This window comes from Pelobates fuscus, chromosome 8 (assembly GCF_036172605.1).
Source record: "Pelobates fuscus isolate aPelFus1 chromosome 8, aPelFus1.pri, whole genome shotgun sequence".
In the NCBI taxonomy this organism is placed as follows: Eukaryota; Metazoa; Chordata; class Amphibia; order Anura; family Pelobatidae; genus Pelobates; species Pelobates fuscus.
Window position 1 is genome coordinate 40,367,307 of NC_086324.1, and position 24,610 is coordinate 40,391,916.

General features: G+C 38.2%; 1 protein-coding gene across 1 annotated transcript in view; it reads right to left on the reverse strand.

The window, feature by feature from the left end:
• The window catches only part of TLK1 (tousled like kinase 1), a 97,605-nt gene extending 73,200 nt beyond the window's left edge, over window positions 1-24,405 (reverse strand). Inside the window, exon 1 of the mRNA XM_063428641.1 lies at window positions 23,950-24,405. Within this exon, the coding sequence (XP_063284711.1) occupies window positions 23,950-24,073 (124 nt within the window). The 5' untranslated portion in view covers window positions 24,074-24,405. The remainder of the gene's footprint in view (window positions 1-23,949) is intronic.
• Window positions 24,406-24,610: the final 205 nt, after the last annotated feature.

Genomic DNA, 24,610 nt, shown 5'->3' on the forward strand with positions numbered 1-24,610 from the left:
GACTGACAATTATAATTCTTGAAATAAACAAAAGAGAAAAAAAAAGTAATAAAGAAGGCAAAGAAAGGGAAAGAGATCATTTAAATGACAATATCCAGATGGACACGTGAGTAAATTTCCCCACCTGTGACGGAACGTAGCAGCTGAGGGGTCAGGACTGTTCAGATTTCAATAGAAGTAGGTAGATCTATGGCCAAACACTTAAACAGTAATGTTTTCCACCACACAAAATTCTACCCATTTTTCTGCAAGGGTTTGCCATCAATCCACCCAAAGATCTTTAGATTAAAAATATTTTGGAAGGAAGAAAAATGCAGAAAACACTTTGGTCACATTAAAGAGTGAATTCAGATTAGAGAGAACATCTATTGAATAAGTACAGGGGAAAAAAAATTGAAGTTCAGTGTGCAACTTCTATATCATTTTTAGTTCCATGAGAAGTTGTTATAAGAGCTACTTCATCAAGGAGTGCTGCAAAATATGTTGGCATTTTGGAAAACAATGACATATGCATTGTGTAGAGGTTACTGGAAAACAAATGGCTAAACTTTTCCACATCTTTCTTTTGGAATGGTGAGACAAATGTGAAGAGCCGAGGTGCAATATCTTTTGCATTTTTTACACATTAATATATATATACACACAGATTAAAGGAATGTTATTAAGTTGTTATGGTGCAAAAGAGATCCCCGAGCACAGGCTTGCCTCAAGGGGTTAAAGAGTTTGTTAACTTAAATCGTGCGCCTGTTAAGAACGAGGAACGTATTTTTCTCACTTAGTTGTGTCAATAAGGCGCTATGTATAGCAGTCCAAGGTTTCTTGATGTAAGGCTCAGACTTCAATGAATGTTTGGGGAAAGACCTACCAGGCACCAGATTTAAGAATATGGGCATAAACTGTTCATTAATGGTTTAAACCCATGAGGAAAGCCAGCACCCGGGGAATCCTTTTAAGAGTGATCCCTTGCATGACATATTACATATCCAATTAATACCTAATTAGGGAACCAATATGTGTGCTTTTCAACACTGGGTAGGGATGTCTTATCCACCATATTTTCCATGATATTTGTACCCAGTAGTATAGAAATCAAGTCCTGCAGGTAATAAATCAAATCAGGAATTCTGTAGCATAGAAATTAGACATACTACAGAGCAGCATTTTCAGGTGTTGCTAATCAACACAAGTTATTTGTCTGGGGAAATGTGGTGAGGTTGCCTGGTGATGCCAGGGTTCTAAACAGAATTTTAAGGTGGTGGCTATAAATGTGTTTGTACTTCATCACGGTCCCCATTGCCCCTGGAGCCATGGGGGCAGCCTCTAAAAATCCAAGCCCTCTCACTAGGAGAATTAACATTATGGTGATGTTATTGTGTGACATTCTAGTGTCAGATACAAAGACTTTACTTTGACAAACATAATTTCTGTTTGGGTAGCGCTTCAAAGCGAAAACGTTGCACATACAGACTCCAGGCAGCATGAACACTTCAAATCAAAAAAGTGGCCATGGTGCTTGGAGTAACCCTTTATGGTTTTACTAATTATCATGCAATTAATACTGGAAACCGTGCAGCAATGTGTACTACGAATTAGATTAAAATCCTTTGGTGTTAGACACAATTCCTACATATTATAGATACTTAATGAGACACAGACAGATCTATAAAGATTCTCTTTTAACTGCAACACATGCATTTAAAGTTGTCGAGCTTTGGAGAAAAGTGTCCTCATAAAGATCTTATATTTTAGGTTACCATGGTGACATAAAAAGCAATTTTGGCCTCTTTTTTGGAAATAGATTTAAAAGAAAACGAACACTTCTCTGGAAATTACACCATTGGAAAAAAAAAACATTAAAATCGTCTTTAACTGGAGCTGATGTTTTTTCATATGATGCCCTTTTAAAATTTTAATAAATATATAATACAATTATTCATATTAATTAAAGGGCCACTCTAAGCACCAACTTTAGTTTAATTATGTGATGGGGTGCAAACCAGGCATGCCAAGGCACTGGCTAACAGCTGGGAGAAAAACTATATTATAAATAGGTTTTTCTCCTAATCTATACAATTGCTAACAAAACTACTAGCACAATGTATCATTAGAATCATATGCTCAATATAATAAACATAAGCTGTTAGGGGAATGACAGGTCCCATTTAATATAAGTGCTAATGTTCAAGGAATATGTGTCCTTTTATAAAGTATGAAAGAGGGAACCTTTTGAGCCCAAAAGGTGTAAACAAAAATATAAAAGGCATGTCAACAAAGTAAAAACATCTATGAATAACCTGACCATCAAATACCCACCACACAGCTTACTGTGGGCATGAATTATTTATCTCTTATCAATGGACGTGAGTGGCTTCCAAAGAATATGATTCAGTGCCACCTGCACTATACACTCCGCAAGTTAAGCACTTGTGTATACTTAGGAGTTTTTGTTGTTATTATTTAAATACATTTAGGTTTAGTATGAAACATTACTGTTCTGTTAAAATATTTTGAATAATTGTTGTGGTCTTCTCTTCATTGATGTATTCCTAAAATTAAACCTCACGTTACCCTTCGCAAACTGCTGAAAGAACATAATGCAATTTGAAGGATTCTGTATATAAGCATTCCTCAAGACATCTAGATTCATGTTGAGAAGATTAGACAGGTGCTAATGCAGAATCAAGAGGGGCACAAAATAGTATGGCATTAAAGGGACACTCCAAGCACCATAACAAGCTTTTAACCCCTTAAGGACTGAGCCAAATGTACACGTTGTGATCAAAACAAAACGTAAACAAAACCTGGAATTTGACTATATGTCTGTTCAATCGTAATTTACCTCGTTCATATTAAGTGCACCCACACTTGTATGTCATTTTATTCAGGGGAAACAGGGCTTTCATTTAACATCAAATGTTTAGGTATGAAATATAATTTAATATGAATAAAATATTTTTAAAAAATGGGAGAAATCCGATTATTTTTTTTTGTCCTACGTGACATTCTAACTGTGAATGTCATAATACAGTTTGCTTTTAATGCAATAAAATACACATATTTGTATTCAGCGATGTCTCACGTGTAAAACAGGGCCCTCTATGTACAGGTTTTATGGTGTTTTGGGAAGTTACAGGGTCAAATAAAGCATGTTACATTTTTCAGTTTTTTCACATTGAAATTCGCCATATTGGTTATGTTGCCTTTGAGACCAAATGGTAGCCCAGGAATGAAAATTACCACCATGATGGCATACCATTTGCAAAAGTAGACAACCCAAGGTATTACAAATGGGGTATGTCCAGTCTTTTGTAGTAGCCACTTAGTTACAAACACTGGCCAAATTTAGCGTTCATATTTGTGTGTGAAAAATGCAAAAAACTAATTTGAACGCCAATTTTGGCCAGTGTTTGTGACTACGTGGCTACTACAAAAGACTGGACATACCCCATTTGCAATATCTTGAGTTGTCTACTTTCGGTATGCCATCATGGGGGTAATTATCATTCCTGGGCTACCATACAGTCTTCAAAAGCAACATAACCAATCGGGCAAATTTCAATGTGAAAAAAAAAAAGAAAACTCAAGTCTTATATTTGACTCTGTAACTTTTGAAAACACCATAAGACCTGTAACATGGGGGGTACTGTTATACTCAGGAGACTACGCTGAACACAAATATTAGTGTTTCAAAATAGTAAAATGTAACAACAATTATATCGTCAGAGGAAGTACCGTTTGTGTGTGAAAAATGCAACAACAAAAAAAACCTGCATTTTTACGGATGATATCATCGTTGTGATATGTTTTAATATTTGTGTTCAGTTAAGTCTCCCGAGTAAAACAGTACCCCCCATGTACAGGTTTTATGGTGTATTAGAATGTTACAGGGTTAAATATAGGGCTTGCGAGACAAATTCTCTTGACTTTCAGCCTGGGTCATCAGGCAGATCCTTCAAATTGAAATTAATAAAATGACTTGATTATGTAAAAATATCAAATATATTTGTAGAATTTTTTTTTTTATTATTATTTGAGAGAGAGAGAGAGAGAGAGAGAGAGAGAGAGAGAGAGAGATGTATATTAATATCAAAATACAGTTAGAACAAATTACAACTGGTATATAATTTTTTTTAAATGTATTAGTTATAAATGTATTTGATTATTATATATATATATATATGAAATGTTGACGTTATCTGGCATAGTTTTTTATGTAAAGAATAAAAGCTACGTTTTATAAAGACCGTGAGTGCAGACAGACACACACACACACTTTTATTAATGGTTTACTTATGTGTATATAAAAGTACTCAGATCATATATATATACATCAAATGTTTATATATGATCCAAGTATTTTTATTTACTTTATTAAACTTTTTATTAACTTTCTAAACTTTTTTACAGGCATTAGGGCGACTGACAAAGCCCAGGCGGGCCCACTGCATGCACTGCATAAGCCGGCTATTCCGGCCATGTGACCGCAAGGACCCCGCGATCACATGTCTGGAGGGGGCCGGGTCAGGCAGAGAGGAACTGCCTGAGCAACCAGGCAGAAACCAGGATTGCGACCACTGGCGGGGATCCAATAAGTCCAAAGGACGGTGGGGACGTTATATGCCGCCCTCCGGCGTTTGGGGCCGCCCTAAAATTGATGGCATAGAACGTCCTTAAGGGGTTAAAGGAACACTAGAGTCACCTAAACAACTTTAGCTTAATGAAGCAGTTTTAGTGTATAGATCATGACTCTCGGGTTTTACTGCTCAATTCACTGCCATTTAAGAGTTAAATAACTTTGTTTCTGTTTATGCAGCCCTTGTCACACCTCTCCTGGCTATGGATGACACAGCCTGCATGAAAAATAAAACAGTTTTCACTTTCAATCAGATGTAATTTTCCCTAAATAATTTTATCTCCTGCTCTGTAAATTGAACTTTAATCACATACAGGAGGCTCTTGCAGGGTCTAGCAAGCTATTAACATATAGCAGGGAATAAGAAAACCTAAATTACACCGAACTTGGAATAAAGGAAGGATAACATTTATCTTTGTTTTATGTGAATAAGTGACTCACATTGGTGATTGTAGCACCTATTCCTAACCGCTTTTACCTTATTCTTCTTTTATCTTTACTGAAGGATAAACTTTAGATGACTCTGAAGTGTTTAGGAAGGCTGTGCAAGTCACATGCAGGGAGGTGTGACTAGGGTTCATAAACAAAGTGATTTAACTCCTAAATGGCAGAGGATTGAGCAGTGAGGCTGCAGGGGCATGTTCTATACACCAACTGCTTCATTAAGCTAAAGCTGTTTTTGTGACTATAGTGTCCCTTACACAACAAATTAAAAAAAAAAAACAAGTTATATCTATTTTACAATCCACCCCCTTTTCACGCTGAAAAATTGCACGGCACTCCAGTAGGTTTCTCTCCATACACTGCATACCATTGAGATTGCCCTCATTTGAAAGATCACACAATAGTTACACTTTTTTTTTTTTTTTTTTTTTTAATGATTTTGCTAAATGAAAATTTTTGCAAATAATCTCCTGACCCCTCTCTGACAATCACCTATTGATACATTTGTAAGAAAGCTATGGCTATTTAAAGGGACACTATCATCACCAAAACAACTACTGCTTATTATTCTGGTGTCTATTGTCTGTCCCTGCAGGCATGTTAATGTAAACACGGCCTCTACAGAGAAAAAGTTAATATTCACATTGCAATACATACCTAGTTGCAGTCACTCAGACGGCCACTAGAGGTGCTTCCTGAGTCAGTGCTGCACACTTTCAGCCTCTCCGCACCGTGCATGGAGGAGCTAAACGCTCCCCATAGAGATTCACCGATTTATGAGGAGATGCTGATTGGCGCCAAGCTGCGTTTTTCCGCACATGCGGACTAGCCTGCCAATGCTTTGCTATGGGTAAGCATTGGATTGGCTGATATTGTCAATCCTGATATTATCAGCCAGGGAGGCTGAGCCAGCGCCGGCGGATCCTCGTTGTGCTGGAGTAAAGGTGAGGGTTTTTTATTTTTTAAACTTATTTATGGGTGGCAAGGGGGGCCCGGGACCTAAGATGGGTTTTTAACGCTATAGTGTCAGGAATGCATTATAGGGTTCTATTAAACATCATACATTAACATCTGGATGGTTAATATCCAAAGTTAATGTAGATGTTAAATGCTTAAACAGCAATAGCTTTCTACAATTTTAACAATATGTGCTCATATACATATTAATAGAGAATATAGATTTTTTTAAATAACATTGGTGACACCGATTTTGCTAAAGATTTTTTATGAAAGACTCTCCTCACTCCTAATATGTATTTATAGACTGAAGCACTCAGATATTCAGAAGAAATGCAGGTGCAAAAGGATTGTTGCTGCAGACGTTAGGGTTAAACCGTACATTAAGAGTTTATTTCCCTCTGGTAAGATGCTGCCTGGATCCTCCTTGCAACATAACTTTGTTACGATGCGGTTGTTATGGTGCATGAAGTGGTCCTTAAACAATAGAAACTAAAATCAGGCCAAAAGACCTGCACAAACTGCACTGCAATTTACAATACCGCACACAGGCAGGAAAGGGTTGCTATATTACACGGATGTTGAAATATACTAAATCACAGCTGGGGACCATAACTAAGCAATTAAATGCAAATATATTTAAACAAATCCTATAGATATAGAGCAAGTATTCAAGATGCAATTATATCAACTTTCTGTGATTATCATTCAACATATCTCCTCATATGTATTATTTCAAGAAAAGAATTATCTCGCATTGCGACCCTGGGTAAAAAATTAATTTAGTAATTTCCGGTTCATGCATCCTTAATCATCGCGCAATTTATTAGGTTTGAGTGGGTTATTTGAGTGACCATAACGATTAATGCTGTAACTTCTAAGGTTGTCCTTTTGTGCATCTTGAGCAAAATCAATTCAAAGCACGATTTATTTTCTGAAGTAGCCAAAGCAAAACTTCACAATTATCGGCAACTTATCTAATCTTTGCAAACAAAAAACTGTGGGTGGCCCATGCAAGCTACCATATTTCTATTACTGTCAATGATGTGCCAGTTTAATTCAGCGAGGTTTGAGACTTGACAGAAGAATAATATGTGCAATAATTTTATCTTGCAGACTGTTTAATGTAGACCTGCCACCTGAATTAAATCATTAATCAATTGAGCATTAAAAATTACATTTCGTGGTAAATGAACTTAAGTACCATAACTACTTGAGCTTTTCATTAGCGTTTATGTTGAAAGGAACTACGTGTCTTCCTTCATCCACATCATTCTAATTTTAACAGTTTGAAAAATTGCTATAGCTTATGCCCACCCTAGCAGCTTCATTTATGAATCAGTGTGAAAGAAGCTATGTAGCAAGCTAAAATTAAGTCATTCATATAGATCTTAAAGGACCACTATAGGCACCCAGAGCACTTCAGCTTAATGAAGTGGTCTGGGTGCCAGGTCCATCTAGGATTAACCCTGCCTGCTGTAAACATAGCAGTTTCAGAGAAACTGCTATGTTTACTTTAGGGTTAATCCAGCCTCTAGTGGCTGTCTCATTGACAGCCGCTAGAGGCGCTTCTCACTGTGATTTTCACAGTGAGAAGACTCCAGCGTCCATAGGAAAGCAACTGACTGAATGCGCGCGCGCGGCTCTTGCCGCGCATGCGCATTCAGCCGATGACGGGGAAAGGAGGTGGAGAGTCCCCACCGCCGAGGGAGCCCAGCAGTGGAGAAAAGGTAAGTCGGGAGGGGGACCCTAAGGGTGGGGGGGACCTAGAGACCCTAATAGTGCCAGGAAAACAAGTGTTTTCTTGGCACTATAGTGGTCCTTTAACGGTCACTTCAATTGTGGGCGTAAAGCCATATTGTAACAATATAATCCGTTATTCACTGGACTGGTCAGTGGTTTTAATGTTGCAGCTTCACAAGAAAATGAATGCCTTTATAACAGAAAATTGGAATCAATGTTTCAGTTCATAACATAAACAAGAATTTTCGTGTGGAAAGTTCTATGTAAGGAATTGAAATGTTAACTGCAATTTTGACTAAATTGACATACGTTTTGTTGAAATCTGAAAGAGCCAGTCAATGTGCAACAGAAGATCTACGGAGAGTGGACCTGAGCAACAGGCATTAAGAACTTTTGCAACGGAGTGCAAGGTTCTTCTTTTTGCTGCATATATGTTAACACACACTTTTTTTTTTTTTCTGACAATGATCCTGACAAGTAGTAGCTTACTAATTCAAAGCAAAGGGGTTCTGTTGCCAGGGAGCAGGGAAAGGTGAGATTTACTTCCCTGAACCTGTCCCTTGCGAGCGTCAACATCTTTTTCCAACTAGTCCTTTTCTGCTTCTAGTGTCACTGCATGCGCGAGAGTACAGCATTGAAGTCTATAAAGCATCCTGCAAGACCGCAGGATCCTCCATAGAATATCTCCATAGAATGCAGCACAGAGTGTCTAGAAGTGTCAGGCATAGAAAATATACGGAGACAAAGTAGTCCCTTACCTTGTCACAGTACATCTTTTGACTGGGTTGGAATTTCTGTAAAATTCCAACACACTTCATTATGAGTATTTGATAAAGATTTTATCTTTGTGAAATACTCATTTTGCGAGGGCGGGAAGGTGACAATGCCACTTTAATATATTAAAAATTACTCATCAAGATAACATTTATACTTAATCTATTGCAAAACATGAAAAAGTTGTTTTGTTTTTTTAAACACGGTGCAAATTTAATATGTTCAAAATACAATCACGTGAAAAGATCTTGTTTGCTACAAATCATCAGATATGGAATGTCTGCTGCAAGTTTCCATCAAGCCAGGAAATGGCTAAATCTCTGCAGGCAGTCCTGGCCCTCTCACCATTTTTAATAGGAACCATAGGTAAAGCCCTGTCTAGGTTTGTGGGATACATACTTCGGTACTAAATAGTAGGCAGCTACTTCAACCAGCACCTTCATACACAACATGAGACAGCCAGTCAAACATAGTGGGGGTTTGCATAGTATTCGCACATACTATACTGTACATTGTATTTGCATATGAAAGTGAATAACTACATGACTGTTAGAAGCATCATACTTGGAGAAAATAAATGCAATCTAACTCCATTACCTATGCCAGGAGTTGCTATGGTACTTGTGCTGACACTTTAATAATTGTAACACTACAGCCTCCACCATGACGGGGGTTGCATTATAACACGTAGCCAAGTTTTTCTAAAAATCAAGCAAATGTTTTTCATCAACAGCAGGGATATGTGACTAGTTGAATTTCATGGACCCAGGTCTTCGTATTAAAATCGATAAAACAAACTGATCACGGTACCATTTAATAATATTTCTCAATCCAGACAATAAGAGTAGCTATTATTTGCTGTTTTTAATGAGATAGATAGATAATATATATATATATATATATATATATATATATATATATATATATATATAACAGTTTTATGCGCTTTAAATTATAATTCACCTTCCCCCCAATCAGCTGCGACTCTGCCCGGCGGCACTCTGCCCTTCCTATATGGGGAGAAGTAGACATCCAGCTGGAGGCAACTTTGGGGTTAAACTGTTCAAGAACGGTTTAACCCTTTGAGGTAAAAATGCCTCCAGGGCAGTATTTATTTTAGCAACAAATTTAGATTTTGTTTTAGTCATAGTCTTGACTAAAAAAAGCCATTTTAGTCGTATTTTAGTCAACTGAATTGTTTTAGTCTACAAAAATTGTACTAAAACTGTTAGTCAACAAAATTATTAACACTGCTCCAGGGGCCTCCTGGCACCATAACAACTTCATTCAGAAAAGTATCTGCAAGAGAAACAAATGTGACAGTTGCTACACATGTAATGGAGGGCTTTTGTGCAAAATATTTCAGCTCCTTAAAGGAACACTATAGTCACCTAAATTACTTTAGCTAAATAAAGCAGTTCTAGTGTATAGATCATTCCCCTGCAATTTCACTGCTCAATTCACTGTCATTTAGGAGTTAAATCACTTTGTTTCTGTTTATGCAGCCCTAGCCACACCTCCCCTGGCTATGATTGTCACAGTCTGCAGGAAAAAAAAATGGTTTCACTTTCAAACAGCTGTAATTTACCTTAAATAATTGTATCTCAATCTCTAAATTGAACTTTAATCACATACAGGAGGCTCTTGCAGGGTCTAGCAAGCTATTAACATAGCAGGGGATAAGAAAATATAAATTAAACAGAACTTGAAATAAAGAAAGCCTAAATAGGGCTCTCTTTACAGGAAGTGTTTATGGAAGGCTGTGCAAGTCACATGCAGGGAGGTGTGACTAGGGTTCATAAACAAAGGGATTTAACTCCTAAATGGCAGAGGATTGAGCAGTGAGGCTGCAGGGGCATGTTCTATCCACCAAAACTGCTTCATTAAGCTAAAGTTGTTCAGGTGACTATAGTGTCCCTTTAAGTATAAGGGTTGCATGATTACACATTTCACAAAAAAAGCAAGAGTCAAAAAATGCCTGCAGCACCTGTTTAAGGAGTTAAGGGAATGTACCCTTGGTTTCATTTTAGAAAAATGCAGATTTCAAGAGTGATTAACACTTTTTATAAATTCTCTCGGTAACACCTCTAAGTGGTGTGAGCATTTCCTCAAACCAAAAATGAGGGCTTCCCACAGAGAAGTACTGGTTTCAACATTTACCAAAGAGAACATGCACATGTTCCAACGCTTTTGAGAAGCTTTAGCTTTGCTAGTAGATCATGACTAGTAAAGATGAGGGTGGAGCAGAACTGCAGACAGTATTGTCACTGGATTACAGGTAAGTAATATTTTTTTAGGAAGTGGGCATAATATAAAACTGCAAAGAAACATTCCAACATTAGAAATACAAGTATGTATCTCTAACATTCAGAGTGCCCCTCTGCAGAAGCCAACACACCTTTGCAAAATAATAAAGGGCTTCTGTCATGAAAGGTTTACTTTGTAGGTCTGATTGTTTTTTTAAAGTTTGATAATCATGGTTTTGTTAATGATAGATTATACATATAAATAAAACATGTTAGCTAGATTACAGCCATTTTAAATCAGACTAATGTTATCCTACAAACTGCTGCAGTTTCACTAGAGCAATCACAGCAGCTAAAGTGTTGCTAACTTTCTGATAAGCATATTGAGCAATTCATGTATTTAAATAATGGAATGTTCCTTTTAAACAGTTCAATTTTTTTAAACAATAGTTGCAATAAATTACTTGACCTATGTCCCTCTTTGGGATCCAAATATCTCCATGTACAAACATGCAATTGATTGGATTAGAGTCCAATAATGGAGTGACAGTAAATTAAAGGGACTATAGTCACCAGAACAACTACAGTTTATCGAATTTGTTCTGGTGAGTAGAATTATTACCTTCCGGCTTTTTGCTGTAAACACTGTCTTTTCAGAGAAAATGCAGGGTTTACATTACAGCCTAGTGATAACTCCACTGGCAACTCCTCAGATAGCTGTTAGAGATCCTTCCTGGGTCATGGCTGCCTAAAATGCATCCAAACAGTCAGTGTCTCCTCCCTCTGCATGCAGACACTGAACTGTCCTCAGAGAGATTCATTGATTCAATTCATCTCTATGAGGAGATGGTGAATGGCCAGGGCTGTGTTTGAATCATGCTGCCTCTGCCCCTGATCTGCCTCCTTGTCAGTCTCAACCAATCCTATGGGGAAGCATTGTGATTAGATCAGGCTACCACTTCTGCTGATGTCAGCAGGCAGGTCTAAAGGAAACAGTGACAAAGCCAGCAGCTGCAGACTTGAATACAAGTAAGATTTTATATATTTAGGGAGGCATGTAGTGACCAGGGTGGCTAGATGGTGGTTTTAACCCTATAGGGTTAGGAATACATGTTTTTGTTCCTGAACCTATAGTGCTCCTTTTTAAATTTTTACTGACCAAAAACATGTGGCACTTATTGATTAGGCTGTACATTTAAACCATATAATCACTGTCTAGAACGGTAATAAAACAGCAATTTGCACACAATGTAAAGAATTTAGTTACAGCACAGAATTGGCCTTTTCTACAGACTGAAAAGGCATCCAGCATGTAGAACACAGAGCACATTTTCCTTTTTAAAATTTCCATCATAATAGCATTCCAAAAAAAACAAAAAAACCTATAATTACATACAAGAAAGAACGGTGCACTGAAAATGAACACAAATGTTCGAATCATGTCCAATGCTTCTTATATTCCAGTTGTTGATTCAGCGATAAACTGGACACAGCATGCACAAGTGACATGGTAGCACTTCATGCACAGTAAAACTGCATGAATATTTTGTACTAGCCAAACTGTTAACAAATGTGAAAACAAAATGTGATTCAATATGTGAGATTTAGCCTTTCTGTACACAAAATATGTGTCAGTGGCCCATGCACAACTCTCTGACAAACATGTTAGCAGGTTAAATAGCACTCTAAACATCATAACAGCTCAATGTAGCCATTATGGTAACCACCATAAACACTACAGCCCATTGTACTTATGGTACTATATGTGCATGGGAGTCCTTTTTTGTGTTTTGTTAATGGCCATAGCATCCAATGACTCTTGGCACCACAACAGCTACACCGAGAGCCAACAGTTAAACTACCTACAATGCACCTATTGATCTATAAATTGAGACAATTGTTATTTGGCAAAACAGACCATTGAAATTAAATTAAAGGAGACCTTGTTCTACACACACGACTCCAAACGTGCACTGGCCAATAGTTACTGATGAGTAGAAATTATCCCCTGGTGAGTGACATGGACCTTCCACTTGTGCAGTGTCAAGTCAATTTTAATGGCTGGTTAGTGGTATAGCACAGATGCCATGTCCTGACTTTTACCAATGCATTAGTTCCATAGGTTTACACAGACTTTAGTACGTCAATTAGATATGTGGTAAATAGCTGAAGGTTCCAGTTTTCCATATTGACAGGGCACAGGCACAAAATCACATACTCTGCCCATTAAGAACAACCATAAAAAAGTATTGAAAATAAGTAAAATCAATAAATATATCCAATGCAGGTCTCAAAAATTACAATGTTACATCAACTAATAGAATTATAACTGTAGATAAGAACTATAGGTATAATAAATCAATGTCAAGATAGGTCAAATGTTGCATTTTAAGGACCTTATAGGCACCCGGATGGCTTAAGCTTATTGGAATGGTCTGGATGCACTGTCCTGCTGTTTTACAGTCCCTACCTCGCCTCTGGGGATGGCGAGGTAGGGACAGTGCAGAGGAATGTTTTAGTTTTTTTATTCCAAACACTAAAGTGTTCCTTTAATTTTACTGGGAACTCTTGTGGAGTCTCTACATGTAGTAAATAACACAACATATATGGGTGTGGTAGAGCCTGTTCAAGTGTTTCATTATTGCACTACTAGAGAAAGACAACTATATAGATCAGGGATAGGCAGCCTTCGGCACTGCAGATGTTTTGGACTACACATACCATGATGCTTTGCCAGCATTATGGCTGTAAAAGCATTGTGGGCGATGTAGTTCCCTGATATAGATACGTAGACTGTAAAGCTTGTTTGAGCAGGGTTCTCCTTAACCTACCGTTCCTGTAAGTTTATTTTTTGTAATTGTCCTATTTATAGTTAAATTCCCCCCCCCTTATAATATTGTAAAGCGCTACGGAATCTGTTGGCACTATATAAATGCCAAAATATATATATATCTCAATATCAATAAAAATTAGAAGCATAGGGTCAAATGCCATCCGATTAAAAAAAAAAAAGGGAAAGAAGAGATTGAATTATAAATATTACGGGAGGTAAGTAGTGGAGAATTTTATGCTTTAGGTGCACCAAACATATAATGAATAATTCCTGTATTATTCAATTATATAAATGAATATAGATTAAATCATGTTTTGATCATAAACATACTGCTACAAATGAATAAAAAAAAAAATCCAAAACGCTGCATATATTCAATAAAATTAGATTTTCGATTCGCAGTTATAAGTTCTGTTTTTATCCAAGATGATCCATGAGGTTTTTTTATGCAGACAACCACATACATTGCAAATGCAAGATAGGGAAAAAAAATAATATGTAGTAAAAATTGATAGGTGCTGGGGGGAAAAAAAATACATGCCTAATCATCTGGAATAGAGCCACTGAATGGCCAGAAACGCCAGCTTTCTGAGGTTTGTGAAACTGAGGAAACTGAGGTTTCTACCACTTCTCAATAAAAGACAAAAGATATTGATATGTAAGAAAGTATGTATGTAGGTTGCCAATAGTATATTATATTATTTCTATTAAACCACCTCTCCTTTATTATCAGCAGTGCATAGACACTTATTTAAGCCACTCAGGAGGGATAGTCTATATTTTGTCCCCAAATCCATCTGTCCCTTTTATCCTTCTATCCTGATGTCCCTCTTTTCTAGGAGCTCCATATTGTAGATGTTTCTGAGTGTGAAACAGGGCTTCACAGCAATGTATCTTTACCCACTGAAGGACAGCTATATGTCTAGTCAACCATGATATTCAGTGCACTCACACTTATTATACATCAATTTATTCAGGAGAAATAGGACTTTAATTTCTTATCAAATAATATATAAGCATATTTTAAAATAAAGAATATCTAAAAAAGTATGAGAAATTAAGAAATTGATAGATTGATCAGTTCTGCATGGCATTTTAACTGTGAATGTCATAACACTGTTAGCTTTTACTGCAATAAAATACACATATTTGTGTTCAGAGATGTCTCGTGGGTACAAGAGAGTACCCCCCCATATACAGGTTTTATGGGGTTTTGGAAAGTTACAGGGTAAAATACAGGGCTTGCAAATTAAATTCTCTGTACGTTCTGCCTGGGTTGTCAGGCAGGTCTTTCAATATATAATAAAATCACATATTTAAAAATAATACATATACACGTAAAATAAATTATATACATTGCACTCCGGCAAGGGGAGGGAGGTTTTTCTATTTTTTTCCCCTTAAAGTTCCTTCATGTGCAATGGAGGGAGGCAAAAGGGAGCACCCAAAGGGAGGGAGATGAGTGCTATCTTTCCCTTGGAGGTGCTCTTCCTGCAAGGAGAAGATGTTAATGTCGGTCAGCAGCTTGCAACAGACATATTTTATGCACAGAATTGACATTAGACAGTCCGGAATAGGCCAATGTCACATGTGCTGGGGTTTCAACAAGCCCCCCAGCGCACAAGTGCAAATATTTCAGTATGTGCAGTGTTTCAAGCTGACTTCCACCACCATGATCACTTTAAAATCACAGTAGTTGAAGTGACCCTTTAACAGTAAGCTACTTAGTGCACTACACCTATACATAAGGTCTCAAAAGTGATGCTTGACAGTGATAAAATGTAAAGTTTGCTCTTTAAATACATATCTGCAGGATAGGGGTTTCTATGTAAGGGATATGAAATATATATTTGACCTTTCACAATAAGGCATGGGAGAAGAACCACATACATTTAAATTAACCCAATGTCCTGATTTCTCCAATACTCAAAACAACAACAAACCAGGAAGCAGACGTGTTTGAGAACTAGATATAGACACATGTATTCAAAATGTTTATAACACTACTCATTACAGTTTAAAAAAAAAAAAACAGCATGTTAATACAATGCAAGATTTTTTATTTTTTTTATTTTAGACAGACATTTTATTTTAAAGGAAATAGACAGTGCCCAAATTAAAAATGTATTAGCCACTTTGTTTATTTAGACAAGGTCTTTCTTTCAAATATTGTTTATTATAGGTGGTGGTGGGGTTTCCTCTTTTCATAAGTTACTCAATTACTCAGGTGCATGTCTATCTACCTACCTACATCCAGATACAACTCATCAAAAAACACCATGTACCAAGAAACGATCATGACAAAATGTATCCACTGCTTTTGATGCCCACTAAAATACAGAATGACACATTTATTTATATTTGTTAAAGGACCACTATAATCACCCAGACCACTTCAGCTCAATGAAGTGGTCAGGGTGCCAGATCCCCCAGGTTTTAACACTTCAGATGTAGACAAAGCAGTTTCAGAGAAACTGCTATGTTTACATTGCATGGTTAATTCAGCCTCTAGTGGCTGTCTTCCTGACAGCCGCTAGAGGTGCTTCCCTGAAAATCACATTGATCACGCAGAACGTCCATAGGAAAGCATTGAGAAATTCTTTCCTATGGGCGTTTTTAATGCGCGCTTACGCATTCAGCTCCATTCGGGAGCTGACATCGGAGAGGGAGGAGAGGTCACCAGCGCCGAGGGAGCCCGGCGCTGGATAAAGGTAAGTGGCTGAAAGGGTTTTAACCCCTTCAGCCCAGCAGGAGGGGGCCCTAAGGATTATATAGTGCCAGGAAAACAAGTTTGTTTTCCTGACACTATAGTGGTCCTTTAAATTTTATTGCTACATTGAGCTTAAAATTGTCCTAGAATTCCATATGTCCTCTGTGTGAGTCAAAATTTAAATCAAATATATTCACCTGATGTTTGATGCATAAATAACTGTGTCTGAGGATCACAACAAAAAGGCCTAACTCTTAGTTATCAACATTGTATATTGTATGACTGTTTATTACAACAATACTCTTTATTTTTATGTCTGTCAATTGCATATACAGGAAAGAGCTAATCCAACAATGATATTTAATGATAAATTTGCACGCTACCATCCCATTTCTGAGAGACAGGTTAACTTTATAACGTTTTGAGAACAAATCGAATAGTCCAGGATTTAGAGATTACCCAGTTGTGTCTAAGGTGTTTTTGATTTATTGTTTTTTGTTTTTTTTTTTTAAACAAACAATACCATAGACACAACCAGGAACCACTGCTCTTAAGCCTAGAACACACACAATATTAAGTTAAATAGCAGGGGGTGGCGGGGGGGGTTTAATACATGTATTTCTATCTACTGCTATAGAAGTTGAAAATATAATTTTCACCAATGCTTATATAAGGGGAGACTTCTATTTTAGTACAAAGAACACTTTCTATATAATAAAAAAATAAATAAATAAATAAAATGTAAAAAGCGTTGCTCATACATACAGCTGAATTTTGTAACATCTGACTTTTAGGCCTCAAACTTAATAAAAAATTCCTATGCTCTATAGGATGGCTGACATGCCATTTGGGGTTTTAAGCTTTTCCCAAACAGTGTATCAGACATGGAACACTTTAAAATTGGCAACCTTAATTCTACAAGTTATCTGAAAACTTCTGTTCAATCAGACACAATTATCTTGTTAAGCAGCTTACACAAATAGCCATGTTTATCATAAAATGCACCGTTCCGGTGTATTTTAAATACACCCAACGAACCCAGTGGCTCCAACTTCAGGCATCCAGCTGTTGCTGGCCTACAAGACACAAATCTCAGCATGTGGTCAATACCGGGCACTGGATTATCGTAATGGAAAGTTTAAGGGTCATCAGGAGGGCAAATGAACAAAGTCCTAAACGAGGGCTTAAATATGCCACTGGCTGGTGAGTGGAAATTCACACCTGGTATGTGTACCACAAAATGCAACTTCACCAACCCAAAGCCTGCCAAGATCCTTAGTGCAGGGCGAAAGCAACAGCTTAGTTAATATATACACACAACTGTTAATAGTTTTATTAAAAAACAGAGCATGGCAAAGGCAGTTTAAAGTTCGGGAAAGAAAAGTAGAAATCTGGTCAACTAAGGAGAGACCAACTAAAATACGCAGCTGTATATCTTCCACAAAGTAAGTTCTCTCCTTCTTATGTAAATTGGCATGGATAACAAGATAAGTCAAAATAAGATACTCTGAGCACCAAATCAACTTTAGCATAAAAGGACTTTAACTGTACTCACATCACATTGAGATGAAGTCTTTTGGGTGACTTTAGTGTCCTTTTCAGCTAAAGTTGGTTTGGTGCAGAGAGTATCCCTCCAAGTTAGTGGTTTGGGTGCAGTGGCCCTTTCCTTTTAAGCCTGCAATATACATATAACATTGCAGTTTTTTGTGGGGTTTTTTTGTTTGTTTTTTTTTTTTTAAGAAACTAGGTTGAAAAAAATAAAAAAAAAATCTCTCTCTATTGGTCTTCCTACCGGCAGACACTAGAGACTAGAGACTAGACAGAAACATGGTTTTGCATTAATTTTTTCCCCTTCTAAATACAGTCAATGCATTAAGAAGAAAAAAAAATTGTATTTATACTCTCTCAATGCCTTGTGTGTTCTCAGATCTAACTGAATTTTGAAGTCAGGTGTTAGATCTTTAACAATCGAGTCCAGCGTAGTGATTATGGTGACAGGAGTGCCATGGCACCATCATAGTGGATTAAACATTTTTGACAACATACCTGGGTTCCTGTGGGTGCTTGTGACTTCTGGTCTTCTCCAGCAGTAAAATATAGCTGGTTCTAGTGAGCTAAGCAGGGCCATGCAGGACTGCGCTCATTAGCTGAGAGAGTCAGTGAAGAAGTGCAGTCATGTTTAACAGTAGAGAGACATCATGCTTCTCCTGCAGAATACTGAATGAGGCATGGGACAACGGGGAACCAAGGTTGTCAAACCATTCTAAAAACTGTTTAACACAACTTCGATGGCTCCAGGGCACTCATGTCACGATTGCCACTACCGTGAATTGTGGTGGTTATGGTGATTAAAATGTTCCTTTAATATACATTTCAAGCCTGAACATCATGTGAAAAAAATCATTACACAAGATGTGGGTTATGTACAATGTTTTACTCAAAAGGTATAATTTGAAGTAAAGTCACGTTTCCTTGTTAAGAATGTAACTTCAATTTCAGTTCCTGTGGACTTATCAAAAAACTGAAGATTGATTTGCAGGGTTATTATTTTACGAATACGATTATATGGGTCTAGAGTAGGGTACCTAAACAATGTGCCCTTCATTGGGCAATTCAAAGTGTATTGAGTATTCGTCTTCCTTTTTGCTTGTTATTACAAAGTAAAATAGGTTAATAAAAATCTTAACTTTCACTAACTTACAACTTTCATGCAAACATACTGAATGGCTTAAATTGCTTTTGTATAGGTAAAAGGATAAAAATAAATAAAAAGTCACAACAAACAATTTTAGGAAAAGCATGTTTCCCCTATACACGTGTAATCAAAATTATTCGACTCCCATTGAAAATAAGGTTTATTGTAAAAATGTACAGACTTTCAGCTGTTTGTAATGAACAAATCAAACAAAGGCAATCGGAATATCTCAACACAACAAATGCTTCCAGTAGTTTCCTCAAATTAAGCTGACAATGCAATTTATGACTTCTCCAGTCTCACAATTATTCAAGCCCCTGAATAGAATCCCTTGCAACAGCATAAATATGCAAAACAGGTGTTATCTCAAGAACACTTGATGCATCAAGGGCTTTATTAGTTGCACCAGATGTGCTTGAACTGGAACAATTGAAGTACCTGAACTTTCTAGAGATTTGGCGAGTGTCACGTTTGACTGCATGCTAGAAATATGGCTTTGGTCCACAAAGTTAAGAGAAGAGATCATTGCCCTCCACAAACAAGGAACAGGATACAAAAACATTGTGAAGGCAGTGAATGCTCCTAGAGATACCATTGGAAGCATAGTTCGCTAGAGGCTCCTAGAAGCACCGCTGAAAGTTGAAGGAACAGTGGTTACACTACCTAGATAAGGCAGAAAAAGGAAGCAATCAACAGCAGAAGCTAGATTTCTAAGAAAGCAGGTTGTGAAAACCCTTGAGTGACTATAAAAGACCTGCAGCAAGACTTGGTGGTAACAGACACTGAGGTTTCAGTGAGCACAATAAGGCACGTACTAAACGCAGAAGGTTTCAATGCCAGAACTCCAAAACATACACCAAAACTGACCCAAAAGCACAAGAAGAGTCCGCTCCATCCAATATGCTTGCAATCATCTCAAAATTATATAAATAAGTTTGGGGATTCTGTTCGGTGGAGCAATAAAACAAAACTGGAACTTTGTGGCCCAATGGATCAGCGGTATGTCTGGAGGAAGAAGAATGAAGCATACGCTAAAAAGAACACTGCCTACAGCTAAGCATGGTGGTGGCTCGGTGATGCTCTGGGGCTTCTTTGCATCCTCTGGCACTGAAAAGCTGGAGTATGGAAGGCAAGATTAGGAAAACCTAGAAGAAAACGTCATGCCATCTGTGAGGAGACTGAAACTTGGGTGTCACTGGATCTTCCAACAATACAATGATGACAAACATACCTCAAATTCCACCAAGGCTTGGTTGCAGAAGAAGTCCTGAAAAAATCTACAGTGGCCACTACAGTCACCTGACTTGAACCCCATAGAAAATCTCAGGTGGGATCTGAAGAAGGTGCTTGCAGCAAGCAAACCCAAGATTATTACTGAACTGGAGGCCATTGCTCATGAGCAATAGGCTAAGATTCCTCGGGAACGCTGTCAGAAGCTGGGATCTGGTTATGCATCTCGTTTGCAGCAGGTCAAAACGGCAAAAGGGTGCTTTACTAAGTACTACATATGTCTGCCATTAACCCCTTAAGGACCAAACCTCTGGAATAAAAGGGAATCATGACATGTCACACATGTCATGTGTCCTTAAGGGGTTGAATAGTTTTGAGACTGGAGAAGTCATAAGTTGCCTTTTCAATTGAATTTGGGGGAACCACTTGAAGCATTTGTTGTGTTGAGCTATTTTAAATTGCTTAGGTTTTATTTGTTCATTAGAAACAGCTGACAGTCTAAATTTTGACAATAAACCTGGGGGTTGAAGCATTTTGATTACAACTGTACATGCTTGAAGTTTGTAGAAATTTGTCTGTGCAATATTCATATTTTTTTTAATAGACGAAACTATCAGAAAATGATGAGAAAAAAAAGTGTAATTTTTGCAATGTTTACTTATGAAGAGATGACATGTCTGCTGTGTTTTTGTGCTAACAGAACTAAGTAAAGGTATAAAGAAAGGATTGTTTTCCTTGATTGTTGTTGTTTGCATGTGCTTGAGGAAGCTGATGCAAAGCACATGGAGAGTTAATGCACAGATTAATCATAAGTGATGCATTATAGGTGCACATGCATGCACCTCTCTCGCGCTTCTCAATTATAGATGTATGTCTAGGACAACATAAGGGAGGAAATAAATTATCAATATTATTAATCCATGATTTCTTGCTTTTTTACTTCAGTATGCCATCACCAGAGTATAGTAGCTGAAACGTATTTTGGGGGCTGTACTTTGCCTGCAGTTCCCACCAAATGAGTACTGTGCATGAATGGGTGGCATGGAAAGGAGATTTTAAATCTATACAGTTACACGCAAGCATGCAAACACAATACATACGTTAGAGGAGTTTATTCACAAAAGCAGGAATTGACAAGATATTTAAGGTCACAGTATTCAAGCTGGAAAATTGGCTGCATTGGAAATTGTTCCAGTTGTATTACTTTGACAAAAAATATGAAATACTTATGTCGCTTACTTACGAATCCCAGTTTAGTGAGTAAACAAAAGAAAAAATCTGACAGGTTAACTTCTAGCATTAAAGTTCACTTTCTGCTTGTGAGAAACTTTGGTATTGTTTTTTTCCCTAGGCCTAGGGTAATATTTTATATGTGTGCAGGCCTACAATTATGACACGGCAGTGCTACTGTCACTATGACTTGTTTTTCTGACTTTTTTTTTATGAATAATGGAGGAATAATCAGGTAAAATGGAAGCAAAAATATAAAAAAAATAAATAAAAAAAAACCACAAAAGTAAATTAGTGTAATACAGACATGGAAAATGAAAAATAACTAATAGGGTCAGTACCTGTGATTCAAGCTGTTCGACGAATATTATATAAACAAAAATTGAAAGACATCTTTCAGAGATTTCAGTTGGTCATATTTTCTCACAAATGCAAAAATACATTTTGAATCTTAGTCCAAGCCACAAACTAGATATGTAGCTAGTATACTACTTGTTCAGTATTTTGTGAAAAATTGCTTTCTAATACATCTAATTTAGGCTTATTCTCCACAATTCAGGTTTAGCAAAAAAAAAACAAAAAAAAAAAACTTTGATTTGTATGAGGAATGCCAAATTATAATCAAAGGAAAATAGAACACAGCTACATCTTAGTGGGTTTTTTTTTTGTTTGTTTTTTTTAAAGACAATTAAGAAACGTGTTGCAGCCCTTTAAACTTTAGTGCGACAAAATAAAGGAGTGAATTTTTTTTTTTTTTTTTTAAAAAGGAGTATTAAATGCAAAAGGGAAGTGATTGCTAAATTAAAACGGTAAGAAATTCCTACTGCAATTGACATCATAAAATATATAACCGGCATTGAAATTTTTACCATTTTTTCGGTGGCAGGTTCTGCACCACAGGGTGGAGCAATGTAATAGCCCAACAGCATGGAAAGGGTTACGTCTTGCCAAATAAAAGAGCTACTAAAACGCACTGCTAGCCAATTGGTTAAATGACAATATATGGGAGGACAAAGGTCTTTGCAGCTGGGCCCTGCTGACAAACTGAACAGCAAACGAATAAATACTCCTCCATTCCTACACATGCACTACCATCCTGGCTGGCTCTCAGGAGAATGGATTTCAATCTCTCCAGATCACTGTTTTTAGCTGCTGGATTTACTAGATTTGGAATATCAGAGCTCAGCTTCTGCTCCCTCTGGAGACTCTCCGCTTCTAAATTAAGTGCATAAAGATCAAGAACTGACAATGGGTCAGACTGTGAATCAGGCTGCCTGATGAATGAAACCAATTCTGTACCGTCATTGCAAAGAATGGCATCGCCTTAGCTGCACATTCAAGAAGTCTATACGAAATGGTGATCACACTGCCTATGGCAATATTCATAGTAACTTAATAGACGTTTGCAGCCAAAATATACATAATTGTATGCAACTGCCAAAGAAAGGGTGTATACATTAAACAAACACACCTATGCTTGGACATAATTAAAAAAAAAAAGAAAATTAAGAATTATTTACTAAAAGGACAAATAGTAACAAATTCAAAGTAAATTTCAAATTTTAGGTTTAAATAGCAGAATTTGAATAATTTATGAATTTCAGTTCAGCTTTTTTTAGCCTACAATTTGGAATTTGCTGTGAGTTCACTTTGAATTCCTAACCATTTACACTTTAGTTCACAGAATAACCTTGACCATGAGTGTTTAAAAACACACACACACACACACACACACACAATAAATGTAAAATAAAGAGTTTGCAATGAAAACTAGAGTTGAGCAGCCCAGAGATCTATCATCATGGATCCTTGCACACTGTTTTAAGAGACTGAAGTTAGCAGATGTGAGATGTCTGTACAAGACACACAGAGCAGGAGGAGGAGGAGGATGAGGATGGTGCTTGCTTGGTGGCTGAACTGTAAACCGGATGGGAAGAAGCACAGCAGACACACACAACACAAAACCTCTGACATATAACATCCACCAGGGCTTCATCTTTTAACAAAAACACAAAAAATAAAAACCAACAACAATAATAATAATAGTAATAATAATAAAGATATACAACCTTCCATGAGGGCTGGCAAGCCAATCCATGGTTTACAGCAGGGGGTGAAGGCAACCTGAGGCAACCCACCCCTTCCTCCTCCTCAATATTAAGGCTACAACTCCCATCACCCTCGGCCACGCGCAGCAGCTGCTGGCTGGGAGCTGTGGGAGTTGCATGCCCAGCACCCCCCATATTATCAGTACTTTGCCCATGGCATGCCTGTACAAAGTTGCCCATGATGTGGTGTTGGTGGCTGGGTCAGGGCACTCTGACATCTTGTGTACAAGTCCTACCCCCCCACCCCCTTCAGGCCGGGCTCCCTCCCCAGCCCCCACTCCCCTCACCCCCAGCCAGGCCTCAGCCCCTCAGGGAAGGCTTCCCCCGTGCCCCCGGCTCCCCTTACCTGCCTTGGCCTTGCCAGGTGGCGTGCTATTCCGCAGCAAAGCCGAGCCCTGCGTCGGGGACGTGGAGAGCTGGGACCAAGATGGCGCCCCCTCCAAACTTCCACTGTTACTTTGGACACTCATCAAGCTACTTTCCTGGCTCGGGGAGGCAGCGCTGGGCCAGGCCGGTCATGGCCGGGACTCCCCCCGCCGGATACGATCTCCCCCGGGGGGGCTAGCGGCGGGGGATACAGGGGGGCGCCGTGTCCTCGGGGCCCCCTGGCGAGCGCTCGGGGGAGGGTGAGTGAGAGAGAGGGAGAGAGGGAGGGAGTGAGTGAGTGGAGGAAGGAGGGAGAGGGGGGAGGTCGGCCTTTGGCTGGGGCTCGGATCACACAACCTGCCCGCACCTCTGCACTGCGTCTGCAAGGAGCCTGTCTGCTGCTGGGTGCAACCTTCACATCAGCTCGCCCTCCCGGCAGGCAGGCAGGCAGGCAGGCAGGCCGGCGTCACGCTCCGCTCCTACTGACACTATGTAACAACACTGTGTGACACTATGGAACACTATGTATATCGCGAGGCCCCTGCACCCACCCCGGGCAACCTGCCACTAAGAAACATGGCAACCCCGGCACTTCACTCACTCACACACTGAGTGAGCCACTCACTGAGCCAGCCTCCTCC